The 24,871-nt window shown below is 39.1% G+C and overlaps 1 protein-coding gene across 4 annotated transcripts in view; it reads right to left on the minus strand.

Annotated features, from left to right (window-relative positions):
• Positions 1-24,871, minus strand: part of CDK13 (cyclin dependent kinase 13) — a 147,107-nt gene that overhangs the window by 104,824 nt on the left and 17,412 nt on the right. For all 4 annotated transcript variants that reach the window (XM_055293356.2, XM_055293354.2, XM_055293355.2 and 1 more), the window contains exon 2: positions 6,045-6,704. In XM_055293356.2, the coding sequence (XP_055149331.1) occupies positions 6,045-6,704 (660 nt within the window). The remainder of the gene's footprint in view (positions 1-6,044; positions 6,705-24,871) is intronic.

The raw sequence follows: 24,871 nt of genomic DNA on the forward strand, positions 1-24,871 counted from the left end.
CTGGTAACAACACTGGGATGGAGGGAGTAAAGAATCAGAACACTTCTTTACACAATAACCAAAGCCAAACTTCTATGAGATCTGACTTAACCTTTTTGAATTTTATAAACCTAGAAGTCTTAAAGGAAAGAGAATAATAGATTTGACTAGATAAAAATGGAAAACATTCATATAACCAAAAGCAAAACAAATGTCAAAAATAAGTAACAGACTCTGAGAAGCAAAGGTCAACATCCCTAACATAACAACTAAACATCAGTTAGAAAAAGGGAAACAACTTTAAGGAAAAGCCAGCACAGAATACAAGCAAGCAATTCACCAGAAAAATAATAAATAACCAATAAAAGTTCAAGAAAATACCATACCTTATTATCAGAAAAATGCAAAATTAAATAATTACATATTTTAAAAACTGTCAAAATTGACACTATCCAAAACTGTTAAGGCAATTTCATAAATCTGGGTGCATAAATTGTTATACAGCCTTACTAAGACATAATTTGGCAGTTTCTATCAAATTTTTAATGTGTATACTTTGACATGTAACTATCTTATAAAAATTACCTAAATATACATAAAATATTAATATATAAGGAGAGTTTAATAGCAAATAATTATAAACCTAAGTATCCATTAATCGACAGAAGAACACGATACATCCATTCCTGTAATAAGAATATTGGGCCCATCAATACCAACATGGAAAGATCTCTAACACATTAAATGAAAAAGCAAGTCAAGGAACATTATCCATGGTATGATTCTAATTTTAAAAATAATAATAAAACAACTACATTCTGTGAAAACACACAGATTACCATCTATCTCATGATTTTGTGGGAAAACAGACTATAATTTTGAGAATGAAGCAAAATTCAAAGTGAGCCTAACATATACCTTTGACTAGAAAGCAAGGAAACACGAAAAAACAAATGAGGTCATGTCAAAAGAATAAAGGAGTCAGCTTATAGGAGTTTCCACTGGCCAAATTTCGGACAATGTGAGGGTAAAAAAGAATAGTGGCTATTACTATTAGTAACACAGAAAATAAATAAAAATCCACGAGAGTAGAATGATTAAGTGGGATATGGGGAAACATGTATTTACAAAACAAGGCCAGTTAATGTTAAAAGGAATGGCAGAATTAGAAAATAACCATTTTTAATTTGTGCAGCAGTAATGGAAAAAAAAATCACCATTTGCAGTCCCTACTACAGTAACTGAATTAGACAAATACCATTAATGGTTGCTAAACCATTAGGTGATAGGTTGTAGGGAAAAAGGATATTCAATCACTGCCAAAAATATTACCCTACAGCTCACTTCTAATTGCAATAAGGAAGATGCACCCTCATACATGGAGAGACCTTAAAGTTGGTCATCACCTTAACCAAGTGATCACATCACTACCAGTAGAGTAAAACAATCTGATATTTTGGTCCTCCTGTAACAACAGCATAAGTACATAAAATCACCTCTTAAATATTCTGGCTAAAAAACTGTGTATTCTTTATCTAAACAAAGCACAAGGAATTTCCAGATTATGGGAAATAAACGGGTTAGAGAAGAACAAGTTAAATGATAACAAGAAGAAATAATCAGATAAATCCAAAGGTGAGACATTCTGTAAGATTACTGGCCTAGACTCTTCAAAAAGTCACGGGGCTGGGAGCAGGGAGCAGCGGGGGAGTACTGATTATTCATTATATACAGTGGATGATATTATTATTTATTTCTGTTAGATTAACTACTATTGATTTCCTTGTTACCACAATGATACTATAATCAAGTAGGAGACTGACCTTATTCTTGGGAGATGACTTAAGTATTTAGGGTATAGTAAAAAGAAACGTATACACAGCTGGGAGTGGTGGCTCACGCCCGTAATCCCAACACTTTGGGAGGCCCAGGCAGGAGGATCACAAGGTCAGGGGTTTGAGACCAGCCTGGCCAACACGGTGAAACCCCATTTCAACTAAAAATACAAAATTTAGCTGGGCATGGTGGTGTGCGCCTGTAATCCCAGCTACTCCGGAAGCTGAGGCAGGGGAAGTGCTTGAACCCAGAAGGCAGAGGTTGCAGTGAGCCTAGATGGCGCCACTGCATTCCAGCCTGGGCAACAGGGCAAGACTTCATCTCGGGGAGAAGTGTACACACACACACACACACACACACACACACACACACACACCCTCATTAATTCTCTTAAACAACTAGAGATGGAGCGTGTGTGCGTGTGTGTGTATAATTTTTTCCTTTTTTTTGAGACAGGGTCTCACTCTGTCACCCAGGCAGGAGTGCAGTGGTGCAATCACAGCTCACTGCATCCTCGACCTCTTGGGCTCAGGTGATGCTCCCACCTCAGCCTCCCAAGTAGCTGGGACTACAGGCCTGCACCACCACAGCCAGATAATTTTTGTATTTTTTGAAGAGATGGGGTTTCACCATGTTGCTGAGGCTCCTCTCAAACTCCTGGGTTCAGCCATCTGCCCACCTTGGCTTCCCAAAGTGCTGATTACACTTTGGGATTACAATTGTGAGCCACCACACCCGCTGACACAGAGCATATAAAACGAAATGTTAACATTTCGTGAATCTAGATGGATAACTTCCATCCAGTAGTTCCAGTAGTTACACAGATGCTAACTGTATTATCATTTCAATTTTTCTAAGTGCTTGAATACTTTCAAAATAAAGAATGTATGAGGGAAGGGGAGAATTTACTTGGATATACAATAAAACAGCAAAAACAAGTGGAGTAGAGGTTTGCAAAATCAAGAGGCCATCCAAAACACACACACACACACACACACACACACTTTTGCTAATGTATTTGTGGATACAACAGTGAAAGTCAACCAGGAATACAGATACAGGCATGCTCAAAGAAAGCAAAGATCAAAAGCTTTCCTTAAGATACAGCAATGAGATTATGCAGACCATTACTCACTCTTCTCTTCTTTAAAGTGATCTTTAAATTTACAGTGAGTAACAAGTAAATAAAGATACCTCCCATATTCAGGTTTCCTAAAGCATGCTGTAACAGAAAAGATTGTTTCTTTACCTCAAGAGAAATAGTTTATAAACCACTTTCAACTAATAGCTGTTCAGCAAAAAACAAAAAGTATACAATGGTTACTAAAAAGAAACTTGTAAACAAAATTACCAAGAGCATTACTTTCAGATACATGAAAAAAATGGCCTGGGGGTAGCCCCTCTTCATTATAAAAGGGGATGGAAAACCAACCAATAGTTCCTCTTTTACAAAAACCAATCCTTTCAAATGATGCACTAGGTCTATTCGTTACACACCAGATCTACATGTTACACATACAATGGTTTATATATTATACAATGTAAATCATATTTTGTAATTTTTACTTTTTTTCAATAATCTAAAGCAGTTTTAAATATCTGTAATATTTCCAGCAGTGCTGATTTATACTATGACTAATTACAATAACTGAGATGTATAACACTTTAAAGCTTGCAAAATTCAGTCCATCAACTAATTTAATCTTTACAAGTAATCTGTGAGGTTAAACTGTAAATATTTTCACTCATGAATAGAACTATGGACTGAGGCACAGAAAGATTGTCATGAGTAGTAAGAGGTACAACTGGCACTAAAAACTAAGCTTTCTACTACAGCCCACTAACAAATGTTATTGTACTTCTAACAGTATTATAAATAGTAAATATAAAATAAGTCTCCTGTGCCATCCATTCCCTTCAGCGCCCATTTATTTCCAAAAATAATCACTTCTAACCATTTCTCTGTACAATATATTTTTATTTAATCACCTAAAAACTTTTATAAAAAGTAAAACAATATCAAGTCTCTTCCTCATATGTAGTTAGTACATATATTTCGGTAAATTATAGACATCAAAATAAGGAAAGTTCCATTAGTGATGAATTAATCTTTGGCCACACAGACATGTAGTAGAAGTGCTCATGAATCTTTAGAAACTTCCGTATCCATTAAACATACAAACACATTCAAAGAAAGAAGAGACAACAAAAAGGGGAAAAAGCAGAGGAGACAGAAAAGGTAGATCAAAAAAAAAAAAAGTAATGAACAAGAATTAAATGTGCCACCAACTAATTAAAGGCAGATGCATAAAGAATATCCTCATTAAGCACTCACATGTGTACGTAAGAGTTCTTGAAAAATATCCTAGTAAAAATTTACTCCTAAAGCATATATGAAGAATAAAGTAGGTCGGGAGCAGTGGCTCACGCCTGTAATCCCAACACTTTGGGAGGCCAAGGCAGGTGGATCGTGAGGTCAGGAGATCGAGACCATCCTGGCTAACATGGTGAAACTCCGTCTCCACTAAAAATAATAGAAATTAGCTGGGCTTGGTGGCGGGTGCCTGTAGTCCCACCTACTCGGGAGGCTGAGGCAGGAGAACGGCATGAACCCGGGAGGCGGAGCTTGCAGTGAGCCGAGATAGCACCACTGCACTCCAGCCTGGGTGAAACAGCAAGACTCCATCTCAACAACAAAAAAAAAAAAAAAAAAAAAAAAAGGATAAAGTAGAGAAACACCAGTCTCAATGAAACATGGATTCTCAGTAACTGGTTACTCTCTAATGAAGTAACTCAATTCCACACTCAAGCCTCACAATTACAAATCACTACTCTTATGAACCTTCAGCGTTCCCTGAGAACAGTCAAACCTGCAAAAACAACAATTTTATTAGTATAATTAAATAACACCCGATTAAATTGGATGGGGTCTCCCAACAACATTTTGATTATTTTTAAAAAGGCACCTGAAAGGGCATGAAACTCATTTCACTTTTGTTTGTGTTAAATTATAAAATTTTCGTAATGCCAAAGTAAGCACTTGTCCACATGGCATTTTTATCCATCTGACTTCAAAATCTATAAAAAAAAAAGTCAGCTAGGAAAACTACTCATATAGTTGCTTTTAGTGGGGAGTGGGGGGGGTGAAAGCTCTAATTTCTTCATAAAACAAAAACAGCTAGGTGGTGTAACAGGCAGATAAACCACACAAGTCTAATTCTTCTACACTTGGATACAAAAAAGAAACATTCTTAGCTGTATTTTTACTTCCTCTTAAGAATATGTTTCTCAATAAAAAAATAAGCCATACCCTCAATGTTCATAACAAAAATTTTTAAACATCTTAAAGGAAAGCATAATCACATTATGAATTTTCTTTCTTTTTTCTTTCTTTTTTTTTTTGTGAGACACGGTCTTACTGTGTCACCCAGGCTGGAGTGCAGTGGCGCGATCTCGGCTCACTGCAACCTCCACCTCTCAGGTTCAAGTGACTCTCCTGCCTCAGCCTCCCTATTAGCTGGGATTACAGGCACCCGCCACTGCGCCCGGCTAAGTTTTTTGTATTTTTAGTAGAGACGGGGTTTCACCATGTTGGCCAGGCTGGTCTTGAACTCCTGACCTCAGGTGATCCACCCGCCTCGGCCTCCCAAAGTGCTGGGATTACAGGTCTGAGCCACCACGCCTGGCCACTATTATGAGTTTTCTATAATATAATGTGATTAATCCCAACTGCAAGACAGGCTAAAAAAATTTTTTTTTTTAATTAGAAGAGTTAAGAAAAGACTAAACTAAAAAGTGATAATAAAATCACTGACAGTGATAAATTTACAAGGCCACTGAAGAAACTTAGAAATAAATGAGACAAATGCTGAGATGTATATTAACCAGGGCCAACTCATTCATAAAATATCCTGTCTCTGATTACATCATCAAGGAAAACTAAACCAAAGAGAATACTGGCATTTCTAATATCCAAAATCATATTGAAATATTCATTGTATCCCAAGGCAATGGCAATTTTTCCCTGAATGTCTTAGTATAAATTTTAATTTTGCCATCTTGTATGCAATGTGCTTCATTTTAAGACACATATAATAAAATTCATTCACTTACTTGTAGTCTTTTTCACTAAAGTTGTTTCGAGGGGGTTAGGGAAGGTCAAATCATTTCTCACTTCAGACTTACATTTTTTCTTTGAACAGTTATTGACAAATATTTTTTGCACTTACCTATCAGCTTCTTTATCTTCAGGCAGCATGGGAGGCAAAGGTAACGGTGGTAATGTAGAAGTCACTAAAGCTACATGTTGCTCCCTCTCCTTGGCTCCTATGCTTGGTGTAAGTGGTTTGGTTTTCTCTTTAAGAGATACTGGTTCCTCCTTTGTAGCAGCAGATTTACTCTCCTTTCCAACTATGACTGCTTTCTTGGTGGCTTTATCTACAATCAAATTATTTTCCACCTTCGTTACCTGAAGAGGTGGCTTTGTTTTTGCTTTGTCATTTTTTAAAGTTCCACCACTTGAGGGAGAAGGTGCATGTTCAATTTTAATTTTCTTCACATCCTTCACATGGTTTGTTTGTGATGCACTGGCACTAGTTTCCGTGTTCCCCTTGGTAGGTGTAGAAGTGTTTGAAGCTTTTGCAGCCTTGGCAGCAGCCTCAGCAGCCTTAGTTGCTTCTGCAGCTTTCGCTGCTTCTGCGGCTCTTGCTGCCTCTGCTGCTCGTGCTTTTTTATTCTTGTTCAATTCAGCTGCCAGGCTACTCTTCAGAGTTAGTGTGCTAGGAGAAATACTAGAATGACGACTTCTGGATCTAGACAATCTGTGCCTGCTACGAGATCTTGAATGCCTAGATGAATACGGGCTTCTGCTTCGGGATTTTCCAGACCGTCTGGTGAGAAATAATTAAGATTTAGTCAGTAATCGAGAAAGGTTCAGTTTGGAATTTACAAAGACAGTGCTAACTCGAGTTCATGAAATAAAATAGAAATTTACTTAATTTCAAAATTACATTTTTGAAGGAGTTTTGAAAAATAAAAAGTTCTTTAAAGTAGAGTATTATTTGGTGATCATAGTTTTCTTCAAAATGGATTGCCCTGATCTCGCTCTGGTCTACAAATGTAAAAATTAGGAGGAAAAATGTGACAAGGCATCACTGCTGTCTCAGAAAAAAGACGTAGGCAATAAGGCTACATCAATGGTAGTAGCAGCAGCAGGGTAAAGTCTGACAAATCTTTTACCAGGAGACAGTTGCCATATCTCAAAAGTACCTTCCTCAACTATAAGTTCAGAAGTAAGCAGTGCTCTGTCTATGGCAAAAGTGAAAAAGACAAGACTTACTACTGGGCAATAAGTAGAGTCTCTTAGAGTTCGTTTCAGAAAGATAGTTTTAAGAAAATTTACAGCCGGGGTGATGGCTCACGCCTGTAATCACAGCACTTTGGGAGGCCAAGGTGAGCAGATCACAAGGTCAGGAGTTCGAGACCAGCCTGGCCAACATAGTGAATGAAACCCCGTCTCTACTGAAACTACAAAAATTAGCCCAGTATGGTGGCACACGCCTGTAGTCTCAGCCACTCAGGAGGCTAGGGCAGGAGAATTACTTGAACCTGGGAGGCGGAGGGCAACAGAGCGACACTCCGTCTCAAAAAAATAAAAAAAATTACATTCACACACATTAACTAAAATAGACATGAGCATAATCACTTTACTCACATAAACACACATATACAAGATAATATCTTATGAGCTACATAATGTCACATAGAAAATGCAACAAAGTAAAAACTATCCAATCACTCTTAATCTGAGGCTCTGACACTTTTCAAAATGAGAGTAAAAAAGTTAATATACATATCATTTAAGTCTTCAAAGTACTTGACAACTATTATTTTACCATAATATTAAACATTTACTAGTTAAGTATTATTACTCCAATTTCTCAGAAGGGAAAAGCACAGAGAGGCAAAGTAAAAATAACTCCCACAAAGAACTATGCCACAAATAGTAGTACAGTCTGAACTAGGACTTAGGTTTTTCAGACTCCTGGCTCTATAAAACAATGACAAACGAAATCTTGGAGACTACCTGATAATAATGAGGCCATTCACTTCTCAAAAATTATTGGAAAACATGTATTTAAAAGTATAGTGGCAACCAAAGTTCCCACAAAACAAATTTAACACAGTACCAAGTGAAAGGAAGCTGAGCTTTTCAAATCCATGCATTACCAAGACTTTTAAAATACACTCACAAGACAAAGACATTATGATAGTACTTTCACATTATCTCATTTAATGCCCTCATCAACCCAGTAAAGTATGCATAGTTAACAGATAAGAAATTGGGTAAAATATTACGTTACCTGAAGTCAACACCTGAACTCATTAGTAGTTGTGTTGCTTATTATCTTACTACAACTGCTCTATCTCTCAATACCTTTCTGCCCTACTCTGTGCCCAATGATGCTGACCCCAACAGATATGCCTTCTGAGTTCCAGGGCTGTCCTGCCACTGACAGAAGAAGGCAGAGAAAGGCTGGATTGTTTCTTCCTAGCTCCCTCCCTCCTCATGGCCACATTTTCTGGAAGAAGCTGCATCCCTCCACCACCATGGTTGCTATGAGGCACCCTCTTCACAGCTCTCACAAGGCTCCAATAGCACTATATTTTTCCTGCCCCTTTGGGCTTCCCTGTTGCTAGGAAAAACATGCCTTATGGGTTCCCTTAATCCAGGGCACCTCTGTAGTCTCTGCATTAAAGTCTCTTATAAGATCTGAGTTGGATTCTATTTTTATCTAGAACTCAGGTCTTAAACTCAGCATTTTTTTTTTTAACTCTAAAGTAGGCAGGTTAACACATTAACACACTGCCAAGGAGCTAGCTAGCAAGAATGTGGAGAAAAGGGAACCCTTGTACACTGTTGATGGGAATGTCAATTAGTATAACCACTATGAAGAACAGTTTGGAGGTTCCTCAAAAAGCTAAAAATAGAGCTATCTTATAATTCGGCAATCCCGCTCCTAGGTACATACCCCAAAGAAAGGAAATCAATAATACTAAAGAGATACCTGCACTCCCATGTTTATTGCAGCACTATTCACATTAGCCAAGATTTGGAAGTAACCTAAGTGTCCATCAACAGATGAATGGATAAAGAAAATGTGGTACATATAAACAATGTAGTACTATTCAGCCATAAAAAGAAAATGAGATCCCATCACTTGCAACAGCATGGATGGAACTAGAGGTCATCATGTTACGTGAAATAAGTGAGGCACAGAAACGCAAACTTTGCATGTTCTCACTTATTTGTGGGAGCTAAAAATTAAAACAATTCAACTCATGGAGACAGAAAGTAGAAGGACAGTTACCAGAGGCTGGAGGGGTAGTGACATGGTGGAGGGTCGGGGGAGGGTTAATGGGCACAAAAAATACAAAGAATGAAGGTGACCTACTATTTGCTAGCACAATATGCTGACTATAGTCAATTTTTTTTCTTTTTTTTTTTAGTCAGAGTCTCGCTCCAGCCCTGGCTGGAGTGCAGTGGTGCAATCTTGGCTCACTGCAGCCTTTGCCTTCTGGGTTCAAGTGATTATCCTGCCTCAGCCTCCTGATAGCTGATATTACAGGCATGCCCGCACCACGCCTGGCTAGTATTTGTATTTTTAGTAGAGAAAGGGTTTCACCATGTTAGCCAGGCTGGTCTCGATCTCCTGACCTCAGGTGATCTGCCTGCCTCGGCCTCCCAGAGTGCTGGGATTACAGGTGTGAACCACCACACCCGGCCAATAGTCAAAAATAATTTAAGTGTACATTTACAAAAAACTATAAGAGGATAGTTGGATTGTTTGTAACACAAAGGATAAATGCTTGTACCACAAAGGATAAAAGGATGCCCCATTTACCCTGATGTAACTAATATGCATGCATGCCTGTATCAAAATATCTCATGTAACCCATAAATATATACATCTACTATGTACCTGCAAAATTTCTTAAAATTTTTATTTCGTGAAATTTTTTTAATTCAAAAAAATAATAAATAGGCAGAGAATTTTTTTTTTTTTTTTTTTTTTTTGTAACAGGGTCTCACTGTCACCCAGGCTGGAGTGCAGAGACACTACCCATAGCTCACTGCAGCCTCGACTTCTTGGGCTAAAGCAATCCTCCACCTCAGCTTCCTGAGTAGCTGGGACAACAGCTGTGCACCACCATGCCCAGCTAACTTTGTAGAGACAGGGTCTCACTCTGCTGCCCAAGCTGGTCTCGAACTCCTGGGCTCAAGGGATCCTCCTGCCTTGGCATCGCAAAGTGCTGGGATTACAGGCATGAGCCACCGTGCCCGGCCACTGAAAATTTCCGTTCTTAGTTGCCATTAATACAGTGTGGAGGGAAGTGTTTAGAAACATTCTAATTCTAGGATAAAAACAAAATATCAATAAGCTTATAATTATACATAGAAATGAGAGGAAATGTTTGGCTAAATATGAAGTGATTGTAAGCTGGTTGTGAAATAAGTTGGTTAACTTTAATATAGGAACCAAAAGTGTCATAACATGAAATACTCAGTCACATTTTTAATTTCCTCTCCCTTCAGATTTTGTTGGAGCTCCAAACAAGTCTGATATACGTTATGTTTCTATCCCCTGATCAGATACTGACAAGTAGCAGAAAGGTAAGCAGCAGAAGAAAGCAGAGACTGTCATCTCATCAAAGGTAACAGCATAGAAGGTTTGGAAAGCAAACCTTCTTTTCTTAAATCAACTTTTCTTACACTGGCAAGATTCTGGTCATCAATTTCATTCAGACACATAAACTATATTTAATTGAAATTTACAATCAGTGAATCTTACCTAAGAAAAGAGATACAAAGATAATAGGTAAAATCCCAACACAATTCATTCTTCTGAACTATTAATCTCTTTTAGACAGAATCTGAATAACAGAGATAAAGACTCAGAAAACTTTTGTTCTACAAAAAGATATTTTGGGGCCGGGCGCGGTGGCTCACGCCTGTAATCCCAGCACCTTGGGAGGCTGAGGTGGGCGGAACACGAGGTCAGGAGATCGAGACCATCCTGGCTAACATGGTGAAACCCCATCTCTACTAAAAAAAAAAAATACAAAAAAATTAGCAAGGCATAGTGGCGTGCGCCTGTGGTCCCAGCTAATCGGGAGGCTGAGGCAGGAGAATGGCATGAACCCAGGAGGCAGAGCTTGCAGTGAGCCAAGACTGTGCCACTGCACTCCAGCCTGGGCAACAGAGCAAGACTCTGTCTCAAAAAAAAAAAGATATTTTGGAAGCGACTTTTTATAGTATTTGATCACTATATCAACTGAATTATTCTACATACAACTTCCGTTCCTCTCCAACTCTTTTATTTCTCTACAAAAGTTCCTTCCTTAAACTATTTATTTCATGTCTTAGTAAATTTCCATTCTCTCAGATATTGTGATTTGCTCATAAATTCCAATAATATATTTACTGTTTATAACAAACATGGTTTGGGAACCTAAAACTAAACACATTTAAGTTTAGGCCATTTTTACTAATGATTAATATTTCAGCCATAAAAAGTTATGAGAGTAAGAGAGAAGTGCATCTTTAAAACTATATAATGAATTATGGCATGATAATCTTTTACTAAAAGAATTGAAATGGGGGTAGGTAGCAGGTCCAACCTCCTTGTTTAATAGGTAATTTTTAGACAGGGTCTCTCACTTTTTTGCACAGGCTGGAGTGCAGTGGCGCAAACAAGGCTCACTGCAGCCTCGACCTCTCAGGGTCAAGTGATCCTCCCACCCACCTCCCCCTCCGCCCCAAGTAGCTGGGACTACAGTCGTGCACCACCACACCCAACTAATTTTTGTATATTTTGTAGGGATAGGGGTTTCGCCATGTTGTCCAGGCTGATCTCAAACTCCTGGACTCAAGTGATCTGTCCACTTTGGCCTAGGGTTACAGGCATGAGCCACTGCACCCAGTCAAGATTTTTCTGTCTAAAAATGTTTTCCTAATATTCCTACAGTGTTGTAGAAATTAATGAATATATATTACCTATTTCTTGCTTCTGATGTTTTTAAGAGGCTACAAGACCTCTTTAAGAAGAGAACTTTCTATGTTTCTAACAGGTTTTCCCAAATACACACAACACAAAGTACCAGAATAAAAACCTAGTATCCTGAAACCCAACTGGTTAGTGCTTATTGTTAGACTATTTAGTGTTCCTTGGAGAGCACTGTGTAGTGTTCACTTGACTGTTATCTTACAGTCTCTCCAAGAGTCTAGGTCTTCTGAAAATTGTTTCTAATTAGCAAATACTGCGTCCTAAAAATTTTACTATAATAATGATAATATCCAGTCCTCCACTGTTGAAAATAACACAGAGCAGCATCACTCAATGGAACTTTCTGGATGACAGAAATGTTCTATACATATGATGTCCAATACAGTAGCTGCTATCCACAATATCTTTGAGGCTAGTGTTTCCATTCTGCTTATTTCTCATGCTAATAGCAGCTGTGTCCATTTCAAAAACTTATTAACCCCCCAAAAAAGGTATGAATATGACTCCCAAACTGAAAAGCACTATTAGAAAGTGATGTTCCTGTGTATTTTGTCATGTAACATTATAACAGCCCTATTAACTATATGTAACAGCACTGTGGTAGCCTCTTAAATTCATCTCCTTGTTTCAAATTTTCTTCCACTCTAATCTATATTACTAGACTCAAAATACTATTCTCACCGGTTCCTGAAATTACGACACGCAAAGCAAATATACCCTCCTGTAACATCTACTCCTTACCATTCTCTATTTTTAATTTCACTACTCTCCACTCATTTACCCAGGCTAGAAATCTAGTTTCCCAGTTCCCATACCACATCCCCTTAATTGTCTCATTTTACTGATTCTAACTCTATACTATTCCCTTATATCCATACCCTCTGAATGTTTCTGATCGTTGCTGTAACAGAAAACTCCACAAAGTTAGTGGTTTAGAACAACATAAATTTATTATCTTGCAGTTCTGCAAGTCAGAAGTCCAAAATCAGTCTCAGTGAATTAAAATCAACATGTCACCAGAGCTTTGTTCCTTCTGGAGTCTCTTGGGAAAATGTTCCCTTACCTTTCCAGCTTCCACAGGCTGTCTACATTCCTTGGCTCAAAACCTTACATCACTTGGGCCTCTACTTTCATCATGACATTTCCTCTCTCCTATTCCTGTCATCAGGTGAGTTCTCTGACTAGACCCTACAGCCTCTCTTTTATAAAAATCCTTGTGATTACACAGGACCCATCCAGATAACCCAGAATAACCCCGCCATATCAAGATACTTAATTTAATCATATCTACAAAGTTCCTCTTAAAATGTAAGGTGTAACAGTCAGAGATTGCAAAGATTAGGTAGGGTATGGCACCTGGAGGGGGTGTGGTGTTGGGTGAGTATTATTTGGCCTACCACATCCTCCTCTTCCATTCTCGAGGACACTGTTCTACTTTAGACCTCATTACCACTTCCCTAGACTACCATATCATCTTAAAAAAATGAGCAGTCTCTTGGCCGCGTGCGGTGGCTCACACTTGTAATCCCAGCACTTTCGGAAACCGAGATGGGCAGATCACCTGAGGTCAGAAGTTCGAGACCAACCTGACCAACATGGAGAAACCCTGTCTCTACTAAAAATACAAAACTAAGCGGGTGTGGTGGCACATGCCTGTAATCCCAGCTACTTGGGAGGCTGAGGCAGGAGAATCGCTTGAACCTGGGAGGCGGAGGTTGCGGTGAACCGAGATCATGCCATTGCACTCCAGCCTGGGCAACAAGAGCGAAAACTCCGTCTCAAAAAAAAAAAAAAGAAAGAAAGAAAGAAAGAAAGAAAAAAATCTACATTACTAGTCTTTTTTACTTTATTACTAGTCTCTGTCTGCTCCATTTCTACAGACACAATAACCAAACTAATCCTCACCGTTCAGCGATTATTACATGTCCCAAATTCACTCATTCTCCTCCTCTTAGTAGCTATTCCAAACCTTCACAACTTTCATCAAGCTCACACAATCCCACTCCCAGTCTTCTCATAGCATAGCTTTACATATTGTTTCACAGAAAAAACAAAGACTACCAGGCATGTCTCTTGCCTACAAATTTATCTGTGTTTCCTGTGCCTTCATCCACCGTACATTCCACCTCAATTAAGAGAGGAGGTGTTCCTCTTTCTATCTAAGGCTAACTCCCCTATAATGCATCAATCTCATACTCTCTAGAGCCTTACTTCTTAGAGTGTAGTCCATAGACAGGCAGCATCAGCACCAATTGTGAGCTTGTCAGAAACGCTGTGTCTCAGACTCCAGCCCAGACCTACTAAACCACAATCTGCATTTTAACAAGATATCCATTAAAGTTTGAGATGCACTATGCTAGGCTACTCTATGACAATAGCTGGCTTATTCTATTAATTGTGATGTTAACCTTTGCTGTTCATTTGTTAATTCCCCTGAAGGAATAAATTACTCAAATCTCTAAGATCTTTAAAAACAGACAAGAAAACAAAACAAAGAGAAAATGATGGCATACTGATACTATCTTTATCTCTCCTTCCAGTTACAGCCAAAATCTCCTTTGTCCTTTCAATCCTCAAATCACTACAATCTGGCTTATACATACATCTTCTCTGCAACTGGTCACCTCTGAAGCAACCAATGACCTACCTTTCAAAAAACGAAAAAGAAAAAAACATCACTGCCTGTGATAATGTTGGCTACAACCTTAAAAGTCTCTCTCTGCTCCAATTATTTGGAGTACTTCCTAGCTATTTCTACTACCTTTTGTCTTCATGATTTTCTTACTTCTATGGCTGTTTCTGCACCTTGAGGTTTTTCTTCCTTCCTATACTCATTCTCCCACGAGTTTAATTTATGCTACGTGTGGCTTAAATGATTACCTAAATGTTGTCAATTCGTCCCCCATCACCCCCGCAAATCATCCTCTCTACTTCCAACTCTCTGACATGCATCTTCAACACAATACAGCTAAAACTATTAAGCTTCCTCTTCAATTCCACCCTCCTTCTCCTTAAATATACCCTATTCTCAGGCAGTGGCACCCTCTAAAACAGCAGAAACCTGTAAATTATTCTACATTCCACATGATCCCTTTTATCTCTTCTCACAGATCTATTTGGTTTCCAAGCTCCATCAATTCTACATCTCAAGCATCTCTCGTTTTCCATGCTCTTTATCCCCATAGCTACTATTCCACATTAGGTACTGCATCATCACACACTTGGCCCAGTGCAAGTCTCCTTACCAGGTTCCCACTTCGAGTCTCCACCCTTTCCAATTAACTCTGCACTTGAATAACCTTACGGTTACCCCAAAACCTTCGGCCTTGCTTGACTTGCATATAAAGTCCTTGTCCAGCCATCACAAAATATAGGAAGTGTCAGGCCTAGAATGTTTCTCTCATATTCCTCTCTTCACCTCCTTTATTTAGGAAACAAAAGGATACTTCGTATCTCAGCACAGTGTTTACCACCTTTATAAGGCCCTCTCTTATTACGCCAGTCAGGTAGAGCTGGTACTTGTCCTATGATCCCATCACAACTCTGTTTATATCTCAGAATAAAAATAATCAGATAATCTATCTTCCCCAACTAAACTGAGATATTCTATCTTCAAGCCTTGACTTCTATCATAAACCTGGCAGTGGCAGATGCTCAATAAATATTTACACACCACTGCTGACAGTATTCCTATTGAAAAGATTTCACAGCAGCCTAGTATCAAGGTACTGCATAATCTGTCTGGTCCTAACCTATCTTTGCTTATCTAGTACTAAATTTGCCCAATACTTCCATGCCTTTACACTCCCACATACTGGCCTAGTGAGAATATCATCTTGCCCTCCATCTTCTATTCAAGGCTTATCCATCTCTCAAGGACTAGCATAAAGGACTTCATAAAGCCTTATGAAGAAAGAAGCCAAATCCAAGCAAGAAGCAGGCCCTCCATTCTTTGAACTCCCATAGCATTTTATCTGCACCCTTCTTATGATCTATCACTCTTAATTTCATATTTTAGATATCAACCACATTGTCTATTAGACTGTACCCTCTTTGAGGAGCAGAAACTGAGTCTAATTCATTGTTGTATCACTCCACAGCCCCTAGCATAATTCAGTGTTTTATTCACTGAATAAAACAAATACCGTACAGCAGTCCCCTTATCCACAATTTCACTTCCCATGGTTTCTCTTATGCAAGGTACAGTATAATAAGATATGTTGAGAGAGACCCTACCTTCACATAACTTTTATTTTACAGTATTGTTATAATTGTTTATTTTATTATTGTTGTTAATCTCTTACTGTGCCTAATTTATAAGTTAAACTTTATCACAGGTACGTATGTATAGAAAAAAACATAGTATATTTAGAGTGGAGTACTATTTTGGTGGTTTCAGGCAACCACTGGGAGTATCAGAATATATGCCCCATGGAAAACTGGGGACATGACTGTATACCACACTAACCCTCACAGGTTCACATTTATAAGCATTTTTCATTTGATTTGCTCCTCATGTGCAACCAAGGTATAGAGAAAGCAGATGGGGGAACTAAGAAGAGGCAGAGTCAATATTCAAACCCAAGTCTTCCACTTCAAAGCCAGGCACTATTTATTGCTATCACACTATCTCTTTCTCCTCCATTTGTTTCTCTCTCTCTCTCTCTCTCTCTCTCTCTCCGTGTGTGTGTGTGTGTGTGTGTGTGTGTGTGTGTGTGTGAGAGAGAGAGAGAGAGAGATGGAATCTCCCTTTGTTGCCCAGGCTGGAGTGCAATGGCACGATCTCGGCTCACTGCAACCTCCACCTCCTGGGTTCAAGCGATTCTCCTGCCTTAGCCTCCCAAGTAGCTGGGATTACAGCACCCACCACTACACCCAGCTAAATTTTGTATTTTTAGTAGAAACGGGGTTTCACCATGTTAGGCTGGTCTCAAACTCCTGACCTTAGGTGATCCGCCTATCTTGGCCTCCCAAAGTGCTGGGATTACAGGTGTGAGCCTGTTTAATTCTTATCTATCTTTCATGGGTCAAGCTCAAGTCTCATCTCTATCACTTCCCTATTTGCTGATCACACAGTACTTGTTACAGGTTGGCTTGTATTTTATGTCTTTGTCTTTTAAGAACATAAATTGGATTATGCCATGTCCTTGCTTAAAACTCTGCAATAGCTTCCAACTTCATTTAAAATAAAAATAAAACTCTGTGTTGTGACTCACAAGGCCTAAACTGCCTTCTATCTTTATTATACCCTTCTTTATTTACTAGACTCCAGCCATGCTGGTCTCCTTTCTGCTTTTGCAGAAGGTCAAGATTCTTCCTGACTTGGTGCCTAAGCATGCATCATTTTCTTTTCCTGGGATGCTTAGATCATCACATGGCTGGCTCTTTCTCATAATTTCAACATTAATGCATACATTATTCATTATAAAACACTGTTCAAATGTTTCTGTACGCATGGTATACGAGAAGCCAATGTGGCAATCATTACACACATACTACAAAATAGGAGATTTCCTTTTTTCATGGCCCCTAGAAGAGTAATGAATACTTACATTAATATATGCTCACGTATAGGGGTCAAACAAGGTATTTGAGGGTTTTTTTTTGTTTTTTGTTTTGCTTTGAGACAGGGTCTCACTCTGTTGCTCAGGCTGGAGTGCAGTGGTGCAATCTTGGCTCACTGCAGCCTCAACCTCCCGGGCTCAAGCGATTCTCCTGCCTCAGCCCAAGTAGATGGGACTACAGGTGCACACCACCAGGCCCGGCAAATTTTTGTATTTTCTGTAGAGACAAGTTTTTGCCGTGTTGCCTGGGCTAATCTCAAACTCCTGGGTTCAAGTGACCCTCCTGCCTCGGCCTCCCAAAGTGCTGGGATAACAGGTGTGAGCCACCATGCTCAACACAGAATTTTTTTTCCACCAGAACTTAAGACTTTGAGGGAAACAAAGTCTTTTTTTTTTTCTGACTTCTGCAATGACTTGGAATCAAAGTCATTATTTTTTATTAAAAAATAAAACTAGCCATTTATGACGAATCTGCAGCTAACTACTTTGCGAAGAAAGACTAAATGAGAAACAAGACAAGAAAGTCCCTTTTCATCCCTTCTGTTCAACAATGTATTTGAGGTTCTAGCCATTGTAATTAGTCAAGGATAAGAAATAAAAGGAATTCCGGCTGGGCACTGTGGCTCACGCCTGTAATCCCAGTACTTTGGGAGGCCAAGGTGGGTGGATCACCTGAGGTCAGGAGTTTGAGACCAGTCTGGCCAACATGGCGAAATCTGTTTCTACTAAAAATACAAAAATTAGCCAGCCATGGTGGCACTCACCTGTAAGCCCAGCTACATGGGAGGCTGAGGCAGGAGAATCACTTGAACCCAGGAGGCAGAGTTGCAGTGAGCCAAGACCGTGCCACTGCACTCCAGCCTGGGCGACAGAGCGAGACTTCATCTCAAAAAAGAAAAGAAAAAAGAAAACAATCCCATTGCAATAGCCTTTAAAAGGATGAAATACCTAAAAATTTAATTTAAAAAGTGCAAGGCTTATACCCTGAAAACTACAAAACACACTAAAAAATATTAAGGAAAATCTAAATAAAAGGAAAGACATCCCATGTTCACGTATTAGATGACTTAAATTGTTAAAAGGTAATACTCCCTGGCCAGGCGCGCTGGCTCATGCCTATAATCCCAACACCTTGGGAGGCCAAGGCAGGAGGAGTGCTTGAGCCTAGGAGTTCAAGACCACCCTGAGCAACATAGTGAAACCCTGTCTCAAAAAAAAAAAAAAAAAAAATTAACAAGATAGTACTCCCCAAATTAATCTAAAAAGTCAATGTATTACAGTTCTGTAGTGATGAAACAAAAAATTTTTTAAATCAATGTACTCTCTATCAAAATCCTAGCTGCTTTTTTGAACTAACTGGCAAGCTGATTCTAAAATTCATTTGAAAATGCCAAGAACCCAAACAGTCAAAACAATCTTAAAAAAGACCTAAGTTGGAAGATTCACACTTCCTGATTTCAAAAATTACTGCAAAATCAGAGTAAGCAAGACTGTGTGGTACTGGCATACGGACGGATACATAAATCAATGGAATAGAATTCAGAGTACATAAATAAATCCTAACATTTGTGATCAGTTGATTTTCAACAAGGGTGCTAAGACAATTCAATGGAAAAGGAATACTCTTTTCAACAAATGGTGCTGGGACAACTCTATATCCACACACAAAAGAATGAAGCTAGACCTCTTCCTTTCACCATACAAAAAACTGAAAATGGATCAAAGTAGGAGCTAAAACTATAAAATTTTTAGAGGAAAATGCAGGAAATCTTTGTGAACATATATTAGGCAAAGCCTTCTTAGATTTGAGACCAAAAAACACAAGCAATAAATAATAAATTGGACTTCATCAAAATACTTTTGTGCTTTAACAGACACCATCAACAACGTGATAGAATGAAAGAAATTATTTGTAAATCATGTATCTGATAAAGGACTTATCTAGAATAGACAGTATAAAAAACTCTTAAGATCCTATAATAAGACAACAGCCCAATTTAAAAATGGGCAAAGAAGGCTGGGCACGGTGTCTCATGACCGTAATCCCAGCATTTTGGGAGGCCAAGGTGGGAGGATTGCTTGAGCTTGAGTTTGAGACCAGACTGGGCAGCATGGCGAAACCTCACTATACAAAAATACAAAAAAATTAGCCAGGTGTGGTGGCGTGCACCTGTGGTCCCAGCTGCTCAGGAGGCTAAGATAGGGAAATCATTTGAGCCCCAGAGATGGAGGCTGCAGTGAGCCAAGATTGTGCCACTGCACTCTAGCCTGGGCAACAGAGTGAGACCCTGTCTCAAAAAAAATGGGGAGTGGTGGGGGTGGACAAGAGATTCATGTAGACATTTCTCAAAAAAAGATTTTGGCCATTTCTCAAATGGTCAAAAACACATGAAAAGATGTTCAACTTTATTTGTCATTAGAGAAATGCAAATCCAAACCAAAATGTGATCCCACTGCAAATACCAAGATGGCTACAATCAAAAAGACAACTCTTGTTGAGGATGTGAAGAAACTGGAACCCTCATATGTTGCTGATATGAATATAAAAATGATGCAGCTACTTTAAAAAACAGCTTGACAGCTCTTTAAAATCTTAAACATAGAATTATCATATGACCCAGAAATTCTACTCCTAGGTACACGCTCAAGAGAAAAACAAATGCTCATGCAAAAACTTGTACACAAATGTTCACAGCAGCATTAAAAAAATAGCCAAAAAGTTAACCCAAAGGTCCATGACTAATGATAAAATGTGGCATAACCGTACAATGGGATATTTGGCCAATAAAAGGAATATTGATCCATACTACAACACAGATAAACCTTGAAAACATTATGCTTTAGTCAAAGAATCCAGCCACAAAAGATCATACATTATATGATTCCACTGAAATGAAATGTCCAGCATAGGTAAATCTATAAAGACAGAAAGAAATCACCAACCGTTGGTTGCCAAAACTGTGGAATGTGGGAATGAGGACTGACTGCTAAATAGCCATGGAGTTTCTCTCTGGAGTGACTGAAATATTCTCAAATTAGTGGTGACGGTTACACAACGCTATGAAGAGACTAAAGACTAATAAATTGTAGTTTAAAACAGTAACTGTACAGTATGTGAAATACATTTCAATAAACATGTTATTTTTAAAACTAGAAAAGATAACATAAAACTGAAATGTTTTGTGTTTATTCTAAAAATATACTTCCTTTATGGTCCTTATGCCATATTAAAAGTAACGATAACAACAACAAAAATACACGTGGCTGACTTTTTGCAGATTTGCTCAAGCAAACATGTTCTAGTTCACTGAGCATAAATTCTGTGTTTGTCTTCATGTTTCCCTGAACCATGCCTTGAGATGTATTTTTGAAGACGGAAAATGAAAAGCAGGTGAGGAGTAGGAGGGAGCTCAGTACTTGACACGCACAAAAGCACATACTTTGATTAGTCTCTCTCTAGCCATCAAGAATTTGTTCATACTGTATTACCAGACCTTGTTAATATCAACAGAATTTTTTTAACCGTGTGGGGCTGGACCTTTTTTTGTTTTTTTTTGTTTTTCGTTTTTTGTTTTTTTGAGACGGAGTCTTGCTCTGTTGCCCAGGCAGTGGTGCAATCTCAGCTCGCTGCAAGCTCCACCTCCCAGGTTCAAGTGATTCTTCTGCCTCAGCCTCCCAAGTAGCTGGGACTATAGGCGCCCGCCACCACGTCCGGCTAATTTTTCTATTTTTAGTAAAGACAGAGTTTCACCATATTGGCCAGGCTGGTTTCGAACTCCTGACCTCGTGATCTGCCTGCCTCGGCCTCCCAAAGTGCTGAGATTACAGGCATGAGCCACCGCGCCCAGACTGGACCTCTTTTTTTTTTTTAATCCAAAGCAATTTATGCTGAAGGAATAGTTTGCTAGAAAATACAAGGGGGTTTTTTTTGTTTGTTTTTTGTTGTTTTTTTGAGATCGAGTCTTACTCTGCTGCCCAGGCTGGAGTGTAGTGGCAAGATCTTGGCTCATGGCAACCTCCGCCTCCTGGGTTCAAGCGATTCTCCTACTTCAGCCTTCCGAGTAGCTGGGATTACAGGTGCACACCACCACACCCAGCTAGTTTTTGTACCCTTAGTAGAGACGGGGTTTTGCCATGTTGACCAGGCTAGTCTTGAACTGGCCTCAGTTGATCTGCTGCCCTGGCCTCCCAAACTGCTGGGATTACAGGCATGAGCCACCACACCCAGCCCTAGAAAATAAAATTATAAAACAAGACAGGCAATTTAATCTCACTTGCTAGGTACCTACTATCAAATGCTGTACTAGGTGCTTAAGAACCACAAATATTTAAAAAGTCACAGAACTTGAAATCCAATGGTTGAAGCAAAACCAAAATATTATAGAGATTTATCAGCCAGAAATGCAACAAGTCAAAATATTAAGGAAACAATTTCGGTTTAGGATTCCATACCCAGTAAAACTATCTTTCAAAATGGAGACTTTATCAGACATAGAAAAAGCAGACCTACATTATAAAAAATGTTCAAAGCTATTCTTCCAGCCAGAGGAAAATGATACTACATGGAAAGTTAGATCTGTAAAAAGGAAAAGCATTTGAAAAGATAAATATTTGAGTAAATATACGTGCCTCTTCTAATTTTAAATTTTATGTCTATTTAACACACATACGCCATGCAAACACAGACATAAAACAGATGACAACAGGACGGGCGCAGTGGCTCACGCCTGTAATCCCAGCACTTTGGGAGGCTGAAGTGGGTGGATCACTTGAGGTCAGGAGTTCAAGACCAGCCTGGCCAACAGGGTGAAATCCCATCTCTACTAAAAATACAAAAATTAGCTGGGCGTGGAGGCACATGCCTGCAATCCCAGCTACTGGGGAGGCTGAGGCAAGAGAATTGCTTGAACCTGGGAGGCAGAGGCTGCAGTGAGCCAAGATCACGACACTGCACTCCAGCCTAGGCGAACAAGAAAGACTCCGTCTCAGAAAAAAAAAAAAAGATGACAACAGTACAAAACACAAGATGAAAATGTAAGTATGCTATCATAATGTTAACATTATACATAAAAGTAGACTGATAAACATGCACATTATAAGCCTAAGGAGAAAATATCTGTTACTGTAGGTTAGGCAAAAATTTTTTTGGACATAAAATGCATAAATCTGGCCGAACACAGTGGGTGGCTCACGCCTGTAATCCCAGCACTTTGGGAGGCAGGAGCGGGTTGAGGTCAGGAGTTTGAGACCAGCCTGGCCAACATGGTGAAACCCTGTCTCTACTGAAAATACAAAATTTAGCTAGGCGTGATGGCACACGCCTATAATCCCAGCTACTCAGGAGGCTGAGACACGAGAATCGCTTGAACCCAGGAGGCGGAGGTTGCAGTGAGCTGAGAACATGCCTGGGCGACAGAGCGAGACACGCTGTCTCAAAAAAAAAAAAAAAAAAAGCATAAATCAGAAAAATGCTAAACTGGTTTTTCATTAAAATTTAAAACTTTTGCTCTTGGAAATTACTGTTAGGGAAAGTGAGCCACAGACTGAGGAAAAAACGTTTGCAAAACATGTATTTGTATCTAGCATATACACAGAATTCTTACAACTTTAGTAAGACGACAACCTAATTCATGAAGAATGAACAAAACATTTTGAGACACTTAGCAAAAAATAGGAAGGGCAAACAAACATATGGAAGTATACTCAACATTACTTATCATTAGGGAATTACAAATAAAACCACAAAGAGATATCAACACACATCCCCTAGAATGGCTAAAATCAAAGACTGACAAAAAAAATAAAGTCTTATTGAGGAGGTGAGGCATCTAGAATCCCATACTCTACTGACTGGAATGCAAATGGCAAAGACATTTTGAAAAACACCATGGGACTGTAGGAAGTCAAGCATTCGCTTCCCATACAACACAGCAAACCCTCTCCTAACTTATTCAAGAGAAACAGAAACAAAAGACCTGTACTCAAATGTTCAGTAGCTTTGCTCATAACAGCCAAAAACTGGAAACAACTCAAATGCCTATCAACTGGGTGAACTGGATGTAATAAGTACTCACAAAGTGATGTCAGTTCTAAACATATTTTTAAAAATCACTTCTGAACGAGATTAATGAAGACTTCATAGATAAAAATAACACCTGAGGCTAGGTGCCATAGCTCACACCTGTAATCCCAGCACTTTGGGAGGCTGAGGCAGGTGGATTACCTGAGGTGAGGAGTTCGAGACCAGCTGGCCAACATGGTGAAACCCTGTCTCTACTAAAAATACAAAAACAACTAGCCAGGCGTGGTGGTATGTGCCTGTAATCTGAACTACTCGGGAGGCTGAGACAGGGGAATCGCCTGAACCTGGGAGGTGGAGGTTGCAGTGAGCCGAGATCACACCACAGCACTCCAGCCACAGAGCGAGGCTCCGTCTCAAAACAAACAAACAAACAAAAAACCACCTGAACTAAGGTTGAAGGAATGAGCAAGCCAGACTGGCCAACTGAAGGAAGGATACAAACTAAGATATAAGAAAATAGTAAACAGTCCAGTTTGTATTGTGATCAGGATATACAGTAAGAAGAGTAGTTTGGTTCAGTCTGTGTTGGGGGTCTTAAATGCCTCATTCAAGAATCTGCTTCAGTGGAATACTCAAACCCTCAAAAGATCCCAAATGGCCAAAGCTATGCTGAGCAAAAAGAACAAGGCTGGAGGTATCACACTACCTGACTTCAAAGTTTATTCCAAAGCTATGTTAATCAAAAGAGTATGGTACTGGCATAAAAACAGAGACATTAACTGAAGGAACACAATAGAGAACTCAGAAATAAACCCATTCATAGTCAACTGATTTTTGGCACAGTAGCCAAGAACATACAGTAAGAAAAGGACAGCCTCTTCAATAAATGGTGATGGGAGTGAGGCACAGTGGTGCATGTCTGTAGTCCCAGCTATTGGGGAGGCTAGGCAGGAGGATTGCTTGAACCTAGGAATTCCGAGACCAGCCTTGGCAACACAGCAAGACCCCGTGTCTTAAAAATAAAAATAAACAAGGGTGGGAAAACTGGATATCCACATAGAGAATAATGAAAATAGACTCTCATCTCACACCTCATACAGTAGAAAGGAGAAGAAAAGCTCCATGACATTAGTTTGGGCAAAGGTTTCATGGTTATAAACCCAAAAGTACAGAGAACAAAAGCAAAAATAAACAAAGGGCTGGAATCAAATTCAAAAGCCTCTGCAAAGCAAAGGAAACAATTAATGAAGTAAAGTGACAACCTGTGGATAAGGAGAAAATACCTACAAACCACACATCTGATAAAGGAATAATTCAAAATATATTAGGAACTCAAATCAACAGAAAGAAAATAACCCAATTTCAAAAATGGGCAAAGGACCTAAACAGACATTCCTCAAAAG

The sequence above is a fragment of the Symphalangus syndactylus genome, chromosome 9 (assembly GCF_028878055.3).
Source record: "Symphalangus syndactylus isolate Jambi chromosome 9, NHGRI_mSymSyn1-v2.1_pri, whole genome shotgun sequence".
In the NCBI taxonomy this organism is placed as follows: domain Eukaryota; kingdom Metazoa; phylum Chordata; class Mammalia; order Primates; family Hylobatidae; genus Symphalangus; species Symphalangus syndactylus.